General features: G+C 50.3%; 1 protein-coding gene across 4 annotated transcripts in view; it reads right to left on the bottom strand.

The window, feature by feature from the left end:
- Nucleotides 1–13,059, bottom strand: part of Kcnq1 (potassium voltage-gated channel subfamily Q member 1) — a 318,671-nt gene that overhangs the window by 233,721 nt on the left and 71,891 nt on the right. For all 4 annotated transcript variants that reach the window (XM_029479746.1, XM_021166795.1, XM_029479747.1 and 1 more), the window contains exons 3-6: nt 7,895–8,021; nt 7,577–7,655; nt 7,029–7,125; nt 6,214–6,354 (exon numbers count right to left, since the gene is read on the bottom strand). In XM_029479746.1, coding sequence (XP_029335606.1) covers nt 6,214–6,354; nt 7,029–7,125; nt 7,577–7,655; nt 7,895–8,021 — 444 coding nt within the window. The remainder of the gene's footprint in view (nt 1–6,213; nt 6,355–7,028; nt 7,126–7,576; nt 7,656–7,894; nt 8,022–13,059) is intronic.

The raw sequence follows: 13,059 nt of genomic DNA, 5'->3' as shown, positions 1-13,059 counted from the left end.
GTGATGGAAAACCCTGCCCACTCAAGGTCTTTATAGTCTGATCACTCTAGACACCTCAGCTGTCACCCCTTGGGGCCAGGTGACAACCACCCAGCCAAGACCTATATGAGAACCTCTAAGTGAACCTCTGCCCAACAAAGATGGAGTCTGGGGAACACCATCGAATAGACTCCAACCAAAATGAGGCCCAGAGAGGAAGCCTCAAGATCCCCACACTATCCAAGTCCACGGCCATCACTACCCACTCCATTCCCAGATGGACTTCTGTGGACCACAACTGTTCCCCAGTGGCCACTGAAGAGGAGGGGAAGACAAGAGAGGCATGGGGGTCAGAAGTTAATATGTACATATTGTGAGCATAGAGATAGGTGCTCACAGCTTAGGCAAGCACTCTGACCAACTTCAGCAGGGGAGCAGAGGACAAGGACAGCAAGAGTGACCCCACAGTGCCAAGTCTGTTGCTTTGGCCAGTATGTTAACAGGTCATGAAGCAACAGGTCAATTTTTCCTGGATGGCAAACAACAGAGCAGGCCACAGCTGGGCCCAGGCCACCACTGGGCCACCCTTCAGTGCTGTACCATGCTATAAGAGGCTGCATCCTGGTGTTTTCTCCCAAATGCCCACATGAAATCTTCCTCACAATGTCACTTTCCTTAAACAAATCCACACCCTACATGAACAGAGGACATAGAAAACCATCATAGCTGGACCCTTTAAAGGGACCAACCTGGTCTACATCTGTGGGCATACAGTTGTAAACATGCTTCACATGGAGACAAGGACACCCATTCACACTCATATGCACACGAGGGAACATGGGGCCACTGAGTGAGCTGAGGCACCAGAGGGTGCACATACACACTACATAAGTTCACAAAGGGGTCTAGAGGTTACACTCCAGACTGACAGCCAGGGCACGTGCTGTCCAGACATCTTATACACACACCTGAAACCACTCACATGATGTAAGTTGAAGACAAGCCATTCCAGGGACAGAGGGCATGGCTGCCTGCAGGCTGTGGGATGAGAGGGCTCAGGAGAGTTCATGGTGTCTTCCCAGAGGGTGTGCACCCCACATGTGAGCGCTAACCCACAGCTGCCTTCTCTAGGGAGCCAGGCACATGACAGGAGCTACTTGTGAAAGCAGACCTGGGCTGGAGCCAGCAAGAGTTCAAGACCATCTGGGATATATGGCTTATTTGAAGCTAGCCTTTGCTATATGAAACCCCATCCAAAAATGGGGGATGGGGAGGGAAACATCTACAAAGGTGGAGGGAAAATGGCCTAGAGGGCAAGCTGGGAAGAAGCATGGGTGAATTGAGAGGAAACTCCTTATGTAGGTAAAAATACCTGAAGCCATGCCTTTTCCCTATAGGCTTAGCTGTCCCTCCACTCCTTGGATCAGTAGGAGAAAGGGCCCAGTGTTGTGGTCCTGAGTGCTGGTCAGCTGTCTGTTGGAGGGCACCTAAACACTAGGACCCTCTATCTCCTGGGCCACCACAGAGCTCCTAATCTAGTTTATGAGTCCTCTCTCCCAGGTGGCCTGTCCCTATCAAGTTGTTTTTCCCCAAGTCACAGACTCAGCAACTCAGGAATGGATCATTTTATAGAGCTGTTTGGAACTTGTCCCTAATGGCTAGATCTGCAAGTCTCTTGGGCCAATGAACAGAGGGGACCTTTCAAGGGCCTAACTAACAATAGGTCACCTGAGTCATACACACTTGAGTTCATAGATTGCTGTCCCAGCGACAGAACCTGTCAGGCAGGCTCTGTATGGTTCATGGCACTCCTCGTCCCCCTGAACAGGCCCCTAAGAGACTGGGAAGGATTTTCAGAACTAATGGTACCTTGTCTCCTCCTTTTGAGTCTAGAGGTAGCCTGGCTGAGACTCTCCAACCACAACCATTCCTGAAGCTCACCTTCTGCATGCTCACTGACTTAACTTGTCTATATCTATTAACTAGCTGTGCCCAAAGAGGCTAGTTGGCATGCCCAGGGCTTCACAGCTGATGCCTGGTGGACATGGGAGGTGAGTACAGATTGGTCTCTGTGTTGACCTCAAAGCGTGTCAACCTTGTACCTTATGTTTCACTACTTCCTGGTGCTGTCTGCTTCCTCATGGTGAAAGGGTTTCTGGGAAGCTCTATTCCTGAGATTTACACAGGCAACTCCTCAATAACATGAGTTCAGCCCATGTTTAGCACCACCTAACTTGCTGAGTCTGTATAATAACTCTGCTTACTGAATAGCAGATACAAAAAGATGGACTTGCTTTGTAGAGACTCCTCATCATTCTATAAGGCCCAATTATAAAGATTCCTCCTCCTTGGGAAGAGCTTACTAGCAAGGGGTCTGGCAGGCCTTCAGCCTTTATTTCATAATTCTCATAGAACCAACACAGAAGAGGAGAGGGCTTAGTGCTACCAGCCCTGACCCCTGCTCTGGCCTTCACTTCTCCATAGTCAGATCAATCCTGAAGAATAACGTCTCCCATGGATAGTTCCACAGGGCTTGCATGTGACTATCTAAGAGACTTCCCCAACTCCAAGGCCCTTCTGTCCTGGCTGTGCAGGATGCAGCCCAGCCTGGGAGGTGGGAACTTTCCAGAGCCTCCAGGTGAGGAATGAAGAGCCGTCAGACAGGGTTTTTTAAGGGACTGAAATACAGGGTGGGGTTTCAGCCTGCTCACTTGAAGTTCTGTATTTAGCCACTCAGGGTAAACAGAGCCCAGCAGCCGCCTGTTTTCAGAGACCCCCAGGCATTAAACAGAGGAGCCCGTGTTTGCAGAAATGCCATTTTCCTGCACTCGAACTGTAATACAAACAAATGCATTCCGTTTCAAGGGTAAAGGAAAGCTTGAGGGGCTCCCCAAATGCTTCCCAGCCCACACTTGGACATTATTTTAGGGGATTCTGGGTTCCAGGGACCTCACACCCATGTGGGTGTTCCCACTGGTGGAAGGGGATGCAGTCCATGGAGTTTGCTTTCCAGTTATAGGAACTCAGTCTATGAAGAAAGGGCCACCCTACAAAATGCTGCCTGGATACCTATATTCTGGACTTATCTGTGTCCCTCACATAGCTCACCCAACCTCACCCCAGATTATGGTTTTACTCAGAATTACAGCCTTCCTTCTGGGTCTCCTGGGTGGACCCTAGTCCAATGCTGCATGTTCATGGGAAACACATAGGAGCGACACAGGATCCTAGGGCTACCAGAAACCAGACTTAATACTAAAAGTCCTTTCCCAGAGTCTACCAAGTGAGTGTGGCCCTGCCCATGCTTCAGACTCTGGTGTTCAGAGCAGAACAGGACATACTGAATCCACCTATTGGCAGTGAACAGGCTTTCCTGCCCCTTCTCACAATCTGGTTTACTTACTCAGTGAATAAGCACTGGCCAGGGAGGACCCTCAGCTTCATCACAGGCTCTGCAGGCTAACAGGGTGAGAAACATTCCTCCCTGTGCAGGCATGCCTCTATGCCCAATGCCTACCTCAGTGTACCTTAGGGGAAGCTAGTCCAACTCTCAGGGACAACATTCTTTTTTTTTTTTTTTTTTTTTTTTTTGGTTTTTCGAGACAGGGTTTCTCTGTGTAGCCCTGGCTGTCCTGGCACTCACTTTGTAGACCAGGCTGGCCTCGAACTCAGAAATCCGCCTGCCTCTGCCTCCCGAGTGCTGGGATTAAAGGCGTGCGCCACCACGCCCGGCTAGGGACAACATTCTTTGGGGTAGGGGACAGGGCTTGAGGCCTGGTCCGGGATAGGGACATCAGACAGAAGAAGGGCCTGGTGTTTAGAAAATGCTCTCGCCTGAGGGTATGCACATCACACCCACATTAAACAGATGAGGAACCCAGGGGCAAGGTCGGGAGGGGCCATACTTCCCTTGTGAAATGAGGGAGACAAAGGAGATGCCTGTTCATTGGCTCAGGGATACAGAACTCTGAGCCTGGCTGTCCTGTCCTACAGCGCTCAAGTTCTGATTACCCTAGAGGTGCCAGGAACCCAGCCTTGGGCTGCTCCCACTAGACAGCTGCAGAGACAGTCACTGAATGAATGAGGGTACTGGGAGGCCCTTGGGCAGCCAAGGGCACAGGGCCTCACGGGAACAATGGCCAGACCAGGGTGCACTGTGGTCGAGGCCTGGGCTGCAGCTGACAGAGTAGGCCAGAGCACCGGTGCCAAGCTGGGCACAAAGAGGCCGTGTTCCCGGCCGGCGGGCGGATGTTTGCACAGGTGTGGGAGTGGGGGCACCTTTCTGCCGAGGGCTGGGGGGCCAGGGGCTGGGGGGCTGGGAAATAGTTCCTGCAGGAGGCTGGGAACATAGGCAGGGCAGCATCAAGGCTGGGTACTGCGAAGGCTGGGCATCACTTATCAGTCACACTGTGGGTAGTCACCCATTTACTTCCTGCTGTATCTCAGCTAGCACTGCCCATCTCCCACCAGAGAATTCGGTTTGGAGTTGCCTGGCCCCCATGCAGGCCCTGCTACATCCCTGGGATGTGTCCTCTTTCCACAGGCAAGCTTTCTAACTTTCCTACTGAGTTTTCCTACCAATGCTGTTTGATTCTATCATGCTAGGGTATCAGGGGACATTGGCCCCAAGAAGGGTGGGCAGCATTTTGACCTGGGGCCTGTCCCAACCTGGAAGCTTTTCAGGGTACCCTTACCTCCTGAGGCTGTTTAGAATGCTGGAAACTTCTAGAAAATGGACTGATTCAGCCAATGTCAAGAGGTCTTGCTATGTGCCCTGCTTCCTGCGGGCACTTGGGCATTGTGAGAACATGTGTTTATTCAGCTCCCAGTCTCAACCCCAATCTAGAAGCTCTGAGAGTAAGCAGGCCTCAAAGACTGTTCAGTCCTGGTCGGGATATTTAGGGGTGGGGGCAGTATTCAGGCCAGGGCCTGATGCAATCATCATCACCATGGATGGCTGCTTGTTCTGAATCAGGTTCCCAGCGTCTGTGCTGGCCCTTTCTATAGGATGCTACAGCCCACCCAACCTTCTCACCAGCCTAGTAAACCCCAAAGTCAACAGACTGAGAATGCCATTTAGGATAGTATTGAAATCCTCGTGCTTACCCAGGGGTGCCAGCCCTGGCAGCTCCTCCTGGTATGATGGCATAAAGCATCTGGACAGTCTATTGCCCTTGAAGCTGAGGGGAGGACATAGAGTTGTAATCAAGGGTGGGCCATACATGCTCTGAACTGCTTGCTCCTCTTAGGTCCTTGTGTTTCCTGCAGCTTAGAGGGCCCCAAAGCTCAGTGGCTGGACAAAGCCTGCTTCCAGAGGAGGTCATGAAGGCCATGTAGCAGCTCTCCCATAGGCTTTTAGGCCATGAGCAATGGTTGCTAGGTCATGGAGTACACCTGGATTTCTTCAGCATCACTCTCACCAGAACCTCTCCCTCCTCTACCTGTTATCTGACACCCAAGGAGCCACATACCTCTACACACACACATACACACACACACACACACATACACACATACCATACACACCAACACTGGCCTGCACACAATATCATCATATTTTGGGACATTCAGCCCTAGCACAAGAGGTCACTGTCACACACCAGACTCCACACAGACTGGCAGCTCAGTGAGTTTGGAGTTGCCCTAACCTGAGCAGTTTATGGCCATCTTTATGACCTTAGGGCCTGACTGGCACTCATACTACTGCTGCCTGGGGCAGCGGAAGCCTTTGCAGACCTCATATCCAAAAGCCTCTGTGTCTTTCTCTGAGCTCACAAGGTTTTAATGGTATTATGGCATTGTGTGCCTTGATCCCTGGCACAGGTGTGCTCCCTGGGTCAACATAGACACCACAAACATGCAAAGTATGTTTTGACCCCTTCCTGCACCCTAAACCCAGGATCCCTCCAGGGTAAGGATCACCACAAGGCTGAGATATGAAGTTCCAGTTTGCAATCCCTTGTCCCATCAGCCTTCCCTTCCAAAATAGAAGTTGAAAGATAACAATGTTCAAATTTCAAGACAGGGACCAGAGAGCGCTCACTGTGGTATACAGGGGGCCCATTTTGTAAGCTGTTAAGTACACATTTGGTGGTTCAAAAGTTTTTAAAACTGGGGTTAGTAGCCTCAGTGGAGAAGGTAAAAACATTGAGCAAGTAGAGTTCAATATCCTAACCCCACCGTCCAGGTCCATGTATTGTCCACCTGAGACCCCCGGTAAAGACTCCAACTTACCACCCCCCACCACAGAGCATCTGCATAGCTGCCAAACTCGATGTGGCCGGACTCATTCACTGCATCTTTCTCAGCCAAGTAGACAAAGTAGGAGGAGAAGATAAGGCCCAGAAAGCCAATGTACAGGGTGGTGATCAGCTCCTAGGGACAGACAACACATAGGCCATGGTCACATACCCTGGTGGTCCACATGAGTATGGTGAGAGGAGGAAAGTTCCAGAATTTGCTGTTAGATTGTACTGTGTTGACTGTAGCATGTTATACACACAGAATCACCTTCCAGAGTAACCTAGCTTTTGCAATTCACAAAAGTGGCAATGAAGAAGTCTCAGCTATTACCCTAAGTCAGCCACTTGGATCCATGCAGTCTCCATTGTACCCATGACAAGATAGTACTTAGAGCCAGCTGTCCCCAGCAGCCTCTCAGAGTATCCTCTGGAAAGTGTCTGAGGCACCACCCTTGATTTCCTAGGTTTGATTTCAGAGCTTCATAAATCTGTTGTTCGTCTTACATTTTCTACAAGACCCAATGGTCTTTGGTCCCAAGCCCAAGTGAAGGTGGCAGCAGCTCTGCACTGTTAAGAAGCCAAGTATTTTGGCATCATGAATGTGGGGTAGGCTCAGGCTGGGAAGGCTCTGGGGTCCTGGACCCTGTCCTCAGACTCACATGTCTTGGTATCTGCCTAGACCTGGCCCACTCAGCTGGGGTCCAGGTGTTAAGATATCACCATCACTGTATCCTGACCTCATAAGTCTCCAGTCCTCCTGTTTATAGGCTGGCCAGCTTCTGTTCTGCCCACACCAGGCTTACTCACCTGGCGGTGAATGAAGACTACAGAGCCCAGGAGCCTCCAGGTACCCCCCTGGCGATCAACATGCAGCATCCGCAGGATCTGAAGGAAGCGGATACCCCTAAGAAGCAAGAAGGGAGGGGTCAAGAGGGCCGTGGTGGACACAAGCATTTGCTTCCTATGTTCCTGTCCCCACCAAGCCTCCAATGGGTAGAGAAGACATGTACATGACACTTTGTACTGGAGCCATCTTGCTTCCTTTAGGTGCCTGAGAACCCTCTCTCCAGGAGCCCTATTATATGACCTTCTTGGGGGAGACCAGAAACCCAGGGTCACCCATCTGGCATCCACACAGTCAGGCTATCATCTAAGTCTTAGAAGCTAGGAAGTACTGGGGTCAAACCTTGAACTCAGGGTTGCATACTGTTTCAATACGATGAACTATGGCCACCCTTCCCCTGTGCCACTCACCATGAAAGAGACAGGTAGAGGGAGGGAGAGACTACAGCTTAGGAGGAAAGGGCTTTGTAGTGGGTCTTCTCTCACAGGAAGAAATGGAAGAGCCAACATACCTGATAGCTGATGTGGCGAACACTTGTCCTTTGGAACCCACGCAGAGGACAACCATAGAGGCTACAACCACGATGAGGTCTGTGGGAGGGGCAGGAGGTCATTACTTCTGGTAACCAGGAATCTGGGGAGGGTATGTTACCACCCACACCTGAGGGTTATGCCACTAAAGCAAGATGGGACCCAATAACCAAGGGCACAGGAATAATCTAGGGGTCTCAGTCCATGGAGATTCTCTGGGGATGACTGTAATGGGAATGTCCTTCTGGACCCACGAATGTGTGGAATGGAATGTCTGCAGGAGGGTAGGCAGGACTCACCAATGATGGAAATGGGCTTTCGGGCAAAACGTAACCGGCCCCAGATGCCCACGTACTTGCTGCGGCAGCCTGCAGACCAGAGGCGGACCACATATTCTGTCCCAAAGAACACCACAAGGACAATCTCCTGAGAAAGAAAGCAATAAGCCTGTATTAGAGGCTACAACCACTCAGGCTGGAGCACCTACACCAAGCTACCATGCCAGGAGCCTCTGCTGAGACACAACCGTGACTAGCAGGCTCAGGTATCCATCTGTGGTAACTCATAGTACCTATAACAACTGTCCAGAGAGGTCAACACACTGAGCCCAGGGATGCTAAGAGTAGACACTGTCAGCTGTTATTTGCTGGGGAAGACTCCACACCAGGGTCGGGGTTTAATGATCTGGTCTGGTAACATAGTGCTGACATCTGTGTTGTCTAGCTTCATGGAATCAACAGAGCTCAAGTTCTATATCTGAAAATGAGGGTTCAAGGACATGTGTCTTTTGAGGAGTGTCTCCCTTAGAGCATAGCTCATAGCTCTGCCTCACACTGGAGACACCATACCCACCATCCATAGCCTTTATTGAGGTTTGGGTACAAAAATCCCCCAATCCATCCAGAGGCAGTAGAGGAATCAAGCAAGGGCACGGGCAGCAACAGATGTGAAATAGCTCTCCTAGGTCGGTTCACACAGACCAGACCTCTCCCAATGTATCCACATACACTCTGAAGTCAGAGTGCACTGAAAGGGAGGCTTTACAAGCTAGAGAAACTCAGGCTGTCATCCAGGTTATTTACTGCAGTGGATGGACAGATCAACACAAAGGTGGATGGATAGAAGAGGAGATGGGTGAGTGGACAAATGGATAGGCATGTGAGTGGATGGATAGATGAATGAATGGAAGAATGGATGGATAGGTAGATGGATGGATAGGTAGATGGATGGATAAATGAGAAGGTGGGAGGATGGGTAGGTAGAGATATGGACAGATGGATGGGTGGATGGATGGATGGATAGATGGATGGGTGTATCGATGGTTGGTTGAGTAGATGAATAGGAAGGTAAATAAATAATTGCAGGTGACTGGTGTGAGAACCAAGTTTTAAAAAAAACAAAGTGGATCCATTAGCTCTCTCAATAAAAACAGCAGCTAGACAGAGGGCTCCTGTCATCTGACTCAGCCTCTGACCATGATTTATAATTCAGCTAGCAGCAATCTTGGGGACTTCCCAGTCTGTGACAGCACGGGTGAGAGCAACTGTACTGCTTTGTGTTCACACAGCCTTGACACAAACTGAAGGGACAGTCGCTGGTGGCCTGGCAATCACCATGAGAGAAGTCAAGGTAAGCCTGGGGCCTTGCCTTTGATTGGTAAATAGCCTCTCCTTCCCTAGCCTTCACTATCTGCCTCTTCAATGAAACACCCAAAGACCTGTCACATGCACTGTATCTGGAGGGTGAGGCATTGGCTGGCTTGCCATGGCATAGTGATGTCAGGAGGTTTGGTCTGGGGTACCCATACTCTGCTGCCAGTTTCGGTTCTCTCCCAGCTCTTGCCACAGAGTCATTGTCAGAGACTGGCTGCTCTGAGTGAGAATCCCCTTCCTGCTTGTTCCATCCCTAGGCAGCTCAGGTCTGGTCCTCAGTCCTGCTATAGCATGAAAATGTGAGTAGCCGCACTGGAAGTGGGTGATGGGAGGATTTGAAATAAGTATACATTCCATGTGAACTACAGCCTATTGTGGCCTCCAGGTCTCCATCCCTGTCCCAGACCTGTTCCCCAGCTCCCAGCCAGCCTTCTTTGGTATGAGGCCCTTGGGGAAGGCCTGGGGTGAGGAGGTGAAACCACTCCCACATATGTTAGGAGACTGTGCAAAGCCACAAACCCGAGAAGCCACAAAGCATTGTGCTACTCAGGCCTGCTTCCAGCTGGCTCCCTGCCTGGCCTCCCTCAGGAGCCTGGCCCTGGAGGGAACTTCCTCTTTGAAGGGTGACACTTGCTGGCCCTGCCCCCACCTGTCGGCTGCTGGAGAGTCCACCATGAGTGAGGGCTGAATACTGCACATTATATATAAATGCTTTTAATTAAGACAAAATAGTACACCACCTGGCTTGTGTTTTGGGCATGAGCAGTGACTGATGGAAGGAGTGAGCTTGGGAGATCATAGCTCCTTCCTTGTGAGAAAAGCATTCGGCCCATGAAGTGAACTCATTGGGAATGGGGGGTGTGGCTATGTGTGGGAGAGCAAGAGAGTGCTGGCAATGATGGGCCCTGTTTGGCTGAGCATACCAGGGAGGAGCCATAGTCTCGTTCACTCCAGTCAGAGCTCAATATTGGCCTGTTGAATGAATGAATGATGAGTGAATGAATGAATGGGCAAATGAACAATCTCTGAGCAGCTGGCTTGCGGGGATATTGATTCATCTTTGTTTCTTGAGAATCTGGGTCTGTAGGGCTGTTGCCCAAAGTACTGTGTGTATCTTTGGTCAACATGAAAAACATACTCCCAATCCCCAGCACAGGATATGACTTCATGGGAGACAGCATGCCTGACCATGAGAAGTCCCAATATTTAGTTACAGTGCTAGCCCAGGCAGAAGGCCTCTGTTCCAATTTCATGGCCATACATCACCCAGCTGGCTGATCATCTAGTGAGTTTCTCTCATTTGCAGATGTTTGTCATTACTCAAATATCTCCTTAGCAATGGCTTCTGATGGCTGCAGGTGCCCCCTGACCTAGTACTTGGAGGGAAACCCATTTTGGAATTGGCTATGTGAAACAGCAAGACCCCCTTACACAGATCTCCGAATCCTATTCAGCATGTGGACACAGTGTGAAGCCTGGATTCAGCGGACTTGAGCCCCTTCATCCCCTGAAAACGTCTGGCTAGTTATGTCCAGGGCAGGCCGGGCTGAGTTAATCAGTAAAGCTCAGGGGCTTCTAGGAAAGAGACATAGGAAAACAACCCTGTCCTAGGCAGGATGTAGCCATATCCAGTGTTTAGACAGAGATAAAATGGTTTTCACCAGCTTTGCACATATACTGGACCTAGGAGGAGTAGCCCTCAGACCAAAGGTCACACTGGGACTCCAGTGAAGAATTAGCATTTAGCAGTAGTATGAGTCTGTAGGGGAGACACTGTGGGGACAGTTTAATTCAGGTAACAACACCCTAGTCCATAGCAGGGTTAGTGGGGCGAGCTTAGCCCTTGTATAACAAACAGACCACAGGGTTGATACCAGCTATTGTTCCAGCATGGTCACCCCTGCTCAGGCAGGGCCAGGCCTGAAGCTCACCTGTCTTATAGACATAATCCAAATGCAACCCCAGTGTTGAATGATAGGCCTCAAACTTCTCAACAGAACACATACATACCTGTTACCCCTCCCTCACCCCCATGCCTGCTCCTGCTGTCCATTTGAGGTCAAAGGTTATGGGCTATCACCCAAAGGGTATCATGGCCCTGTGCACCCAAAAGACTCCCTAGACCCCAGACATATTGCATCCTCTGGGTTCTCCATGTCCTCAGAGGCTTAGTGTGTGGGGTGTACTCTCATCCCCCCCCACCTTCCAACCCCTTGCCTATTTAGACCTTGCTCCCCCCACCAATAAAAGTACCAGCCCAATGCACCCAGTATTGTCCAGCTCCCTAAAGGACCTCCCAGAGAAATCCACATGCTGCCAGAATCAAGGACTCAAGGCCAGGGGACATTGATGGAGTATGGCCCTGAGCTCTGTCCCAGAGATATAAAAGAAAGTGCTGTCCTTGGGCCAATGAGCTTGGGCTGAGACAAAAGGCAAGAGAACACAGTGGCCCCTCCCACCATGACCATTGTTCCCTGTACTAGAGTTAGGCTAAATCCTGGCTGCAGAGGGCTTTGTGGCTGAGACTCCTGTGTCAGGATTAAACAGCAAGCACAGAGCCTGCAGCTTTTCCTGTATCCACCAAGTCAGGAACACTGTGCCTCTTTCCATACACAGGGAAGAAAGCCCATGAGAATAGGAGAATACCTGCCCAAGGATTCATGGGAGGAATAGACTGACATGGGCACAAGGCAGAGGATCACACAGGCTCTGAGGTTTGGGAGTGGACTCTGGCAAGTGAGGCTAGTTGCCTCTCGGAGGGCTGATTACTGATAACGTGGGTACATCTGGGAACATGAGGACAGAAGAGGTTTGGGGAATGGCTGTGAGCTGTATAGATGAGACAGGGTCTTGAGTGATCAGGGACAGAAACCAAAGTGTAACAGGAAATGGCCTAGGTGACCTAGAGACATAAGAGCCAGTTACCAGGCCAGCTGTGACATGAAGTGTCCAGGGTAAGGACAAAAGATGAGCCTGGACCATGTGCAGTTCCTGGTACCCCATCCTGGTGGTCTTCTGTGCACGGTAGGAGAGCTAGCATTTATGCAGGTGAGTCTGGGATTATAGTGGGTGTGCAGAGCCCCGGGGAGATACAATAATCCCGGCTCTAACATACGTGTGCTTGTCTCCTCTAGGTCCTTGAAGAGCTGGAGGAGAGCAGAGGAGCCAGAGCCTGAGTGCTGGCCACTCCTCCTGAAGCTCTGTCAGAGAAAAAAAGAGGGGCTTGTCTAATGGCATTTGAGTGCCAGAGCCATGAACAAGAGGTTGGGACAGGCTCTGAAAGCAACAATCTCTAGAGTGTACCCCTTGCAGCATCCTGTAGCCTGTCACTTTGCCCATGTGCTGGTCCCAACCCACATGATGTACTCTCTGACACACTCTGCTTATTTCCTGTGCAGTAAATGTTGAGAGTTGTATCTCAATGGAGTGAGAGTCCCATAATTTAAAACAATTTTAAGGGCTGGCGAGGTGGCTCAGTGGGTAAGAGCACTGACTGCTCTTCCAGAGGTACTGAGTTCGAATCCAAGCAACCACATGGTGGCTCACAACCACTCATAATGAGATCTGCCACCCTCTTCTGGTGCCTCTGAAGTCAGCTACAGTGTACTTATGTATAATAAGAAATAAATCTTTGGGCTGGAGCAAGCAGGAACTGAATGAGCAGAGTTGACCAGAGCGAGTGGGGTTGACTGGAACAAGCAGGGGTTCCTAAAAAATTCAATTCCCAACAACCACATGAAGGCTCACAACCATCTGTATAGCTACAGTGTACTCACATACATAAAATAAATAAATAAATCTTAAAAAAAAAA

The sequence above is a fragment of the Mus caroli genome, chromosome 7 (genome assembly GCF_900094665.2).
Source record: "Mus caroli chromosome 7, CAROLI_EIJ_v1.1, whole genome shotgun sequence".
Classification (NCBI taxonomy): domain Eukaryota; kingdom Metazoa; phylum Chordata; class Mammalia; order Rodentia; family Muridae; genus Mus; species Mus caroli.
This window is presented reverse-complemented; position numbering and strand designations above follow the sequence as displayed.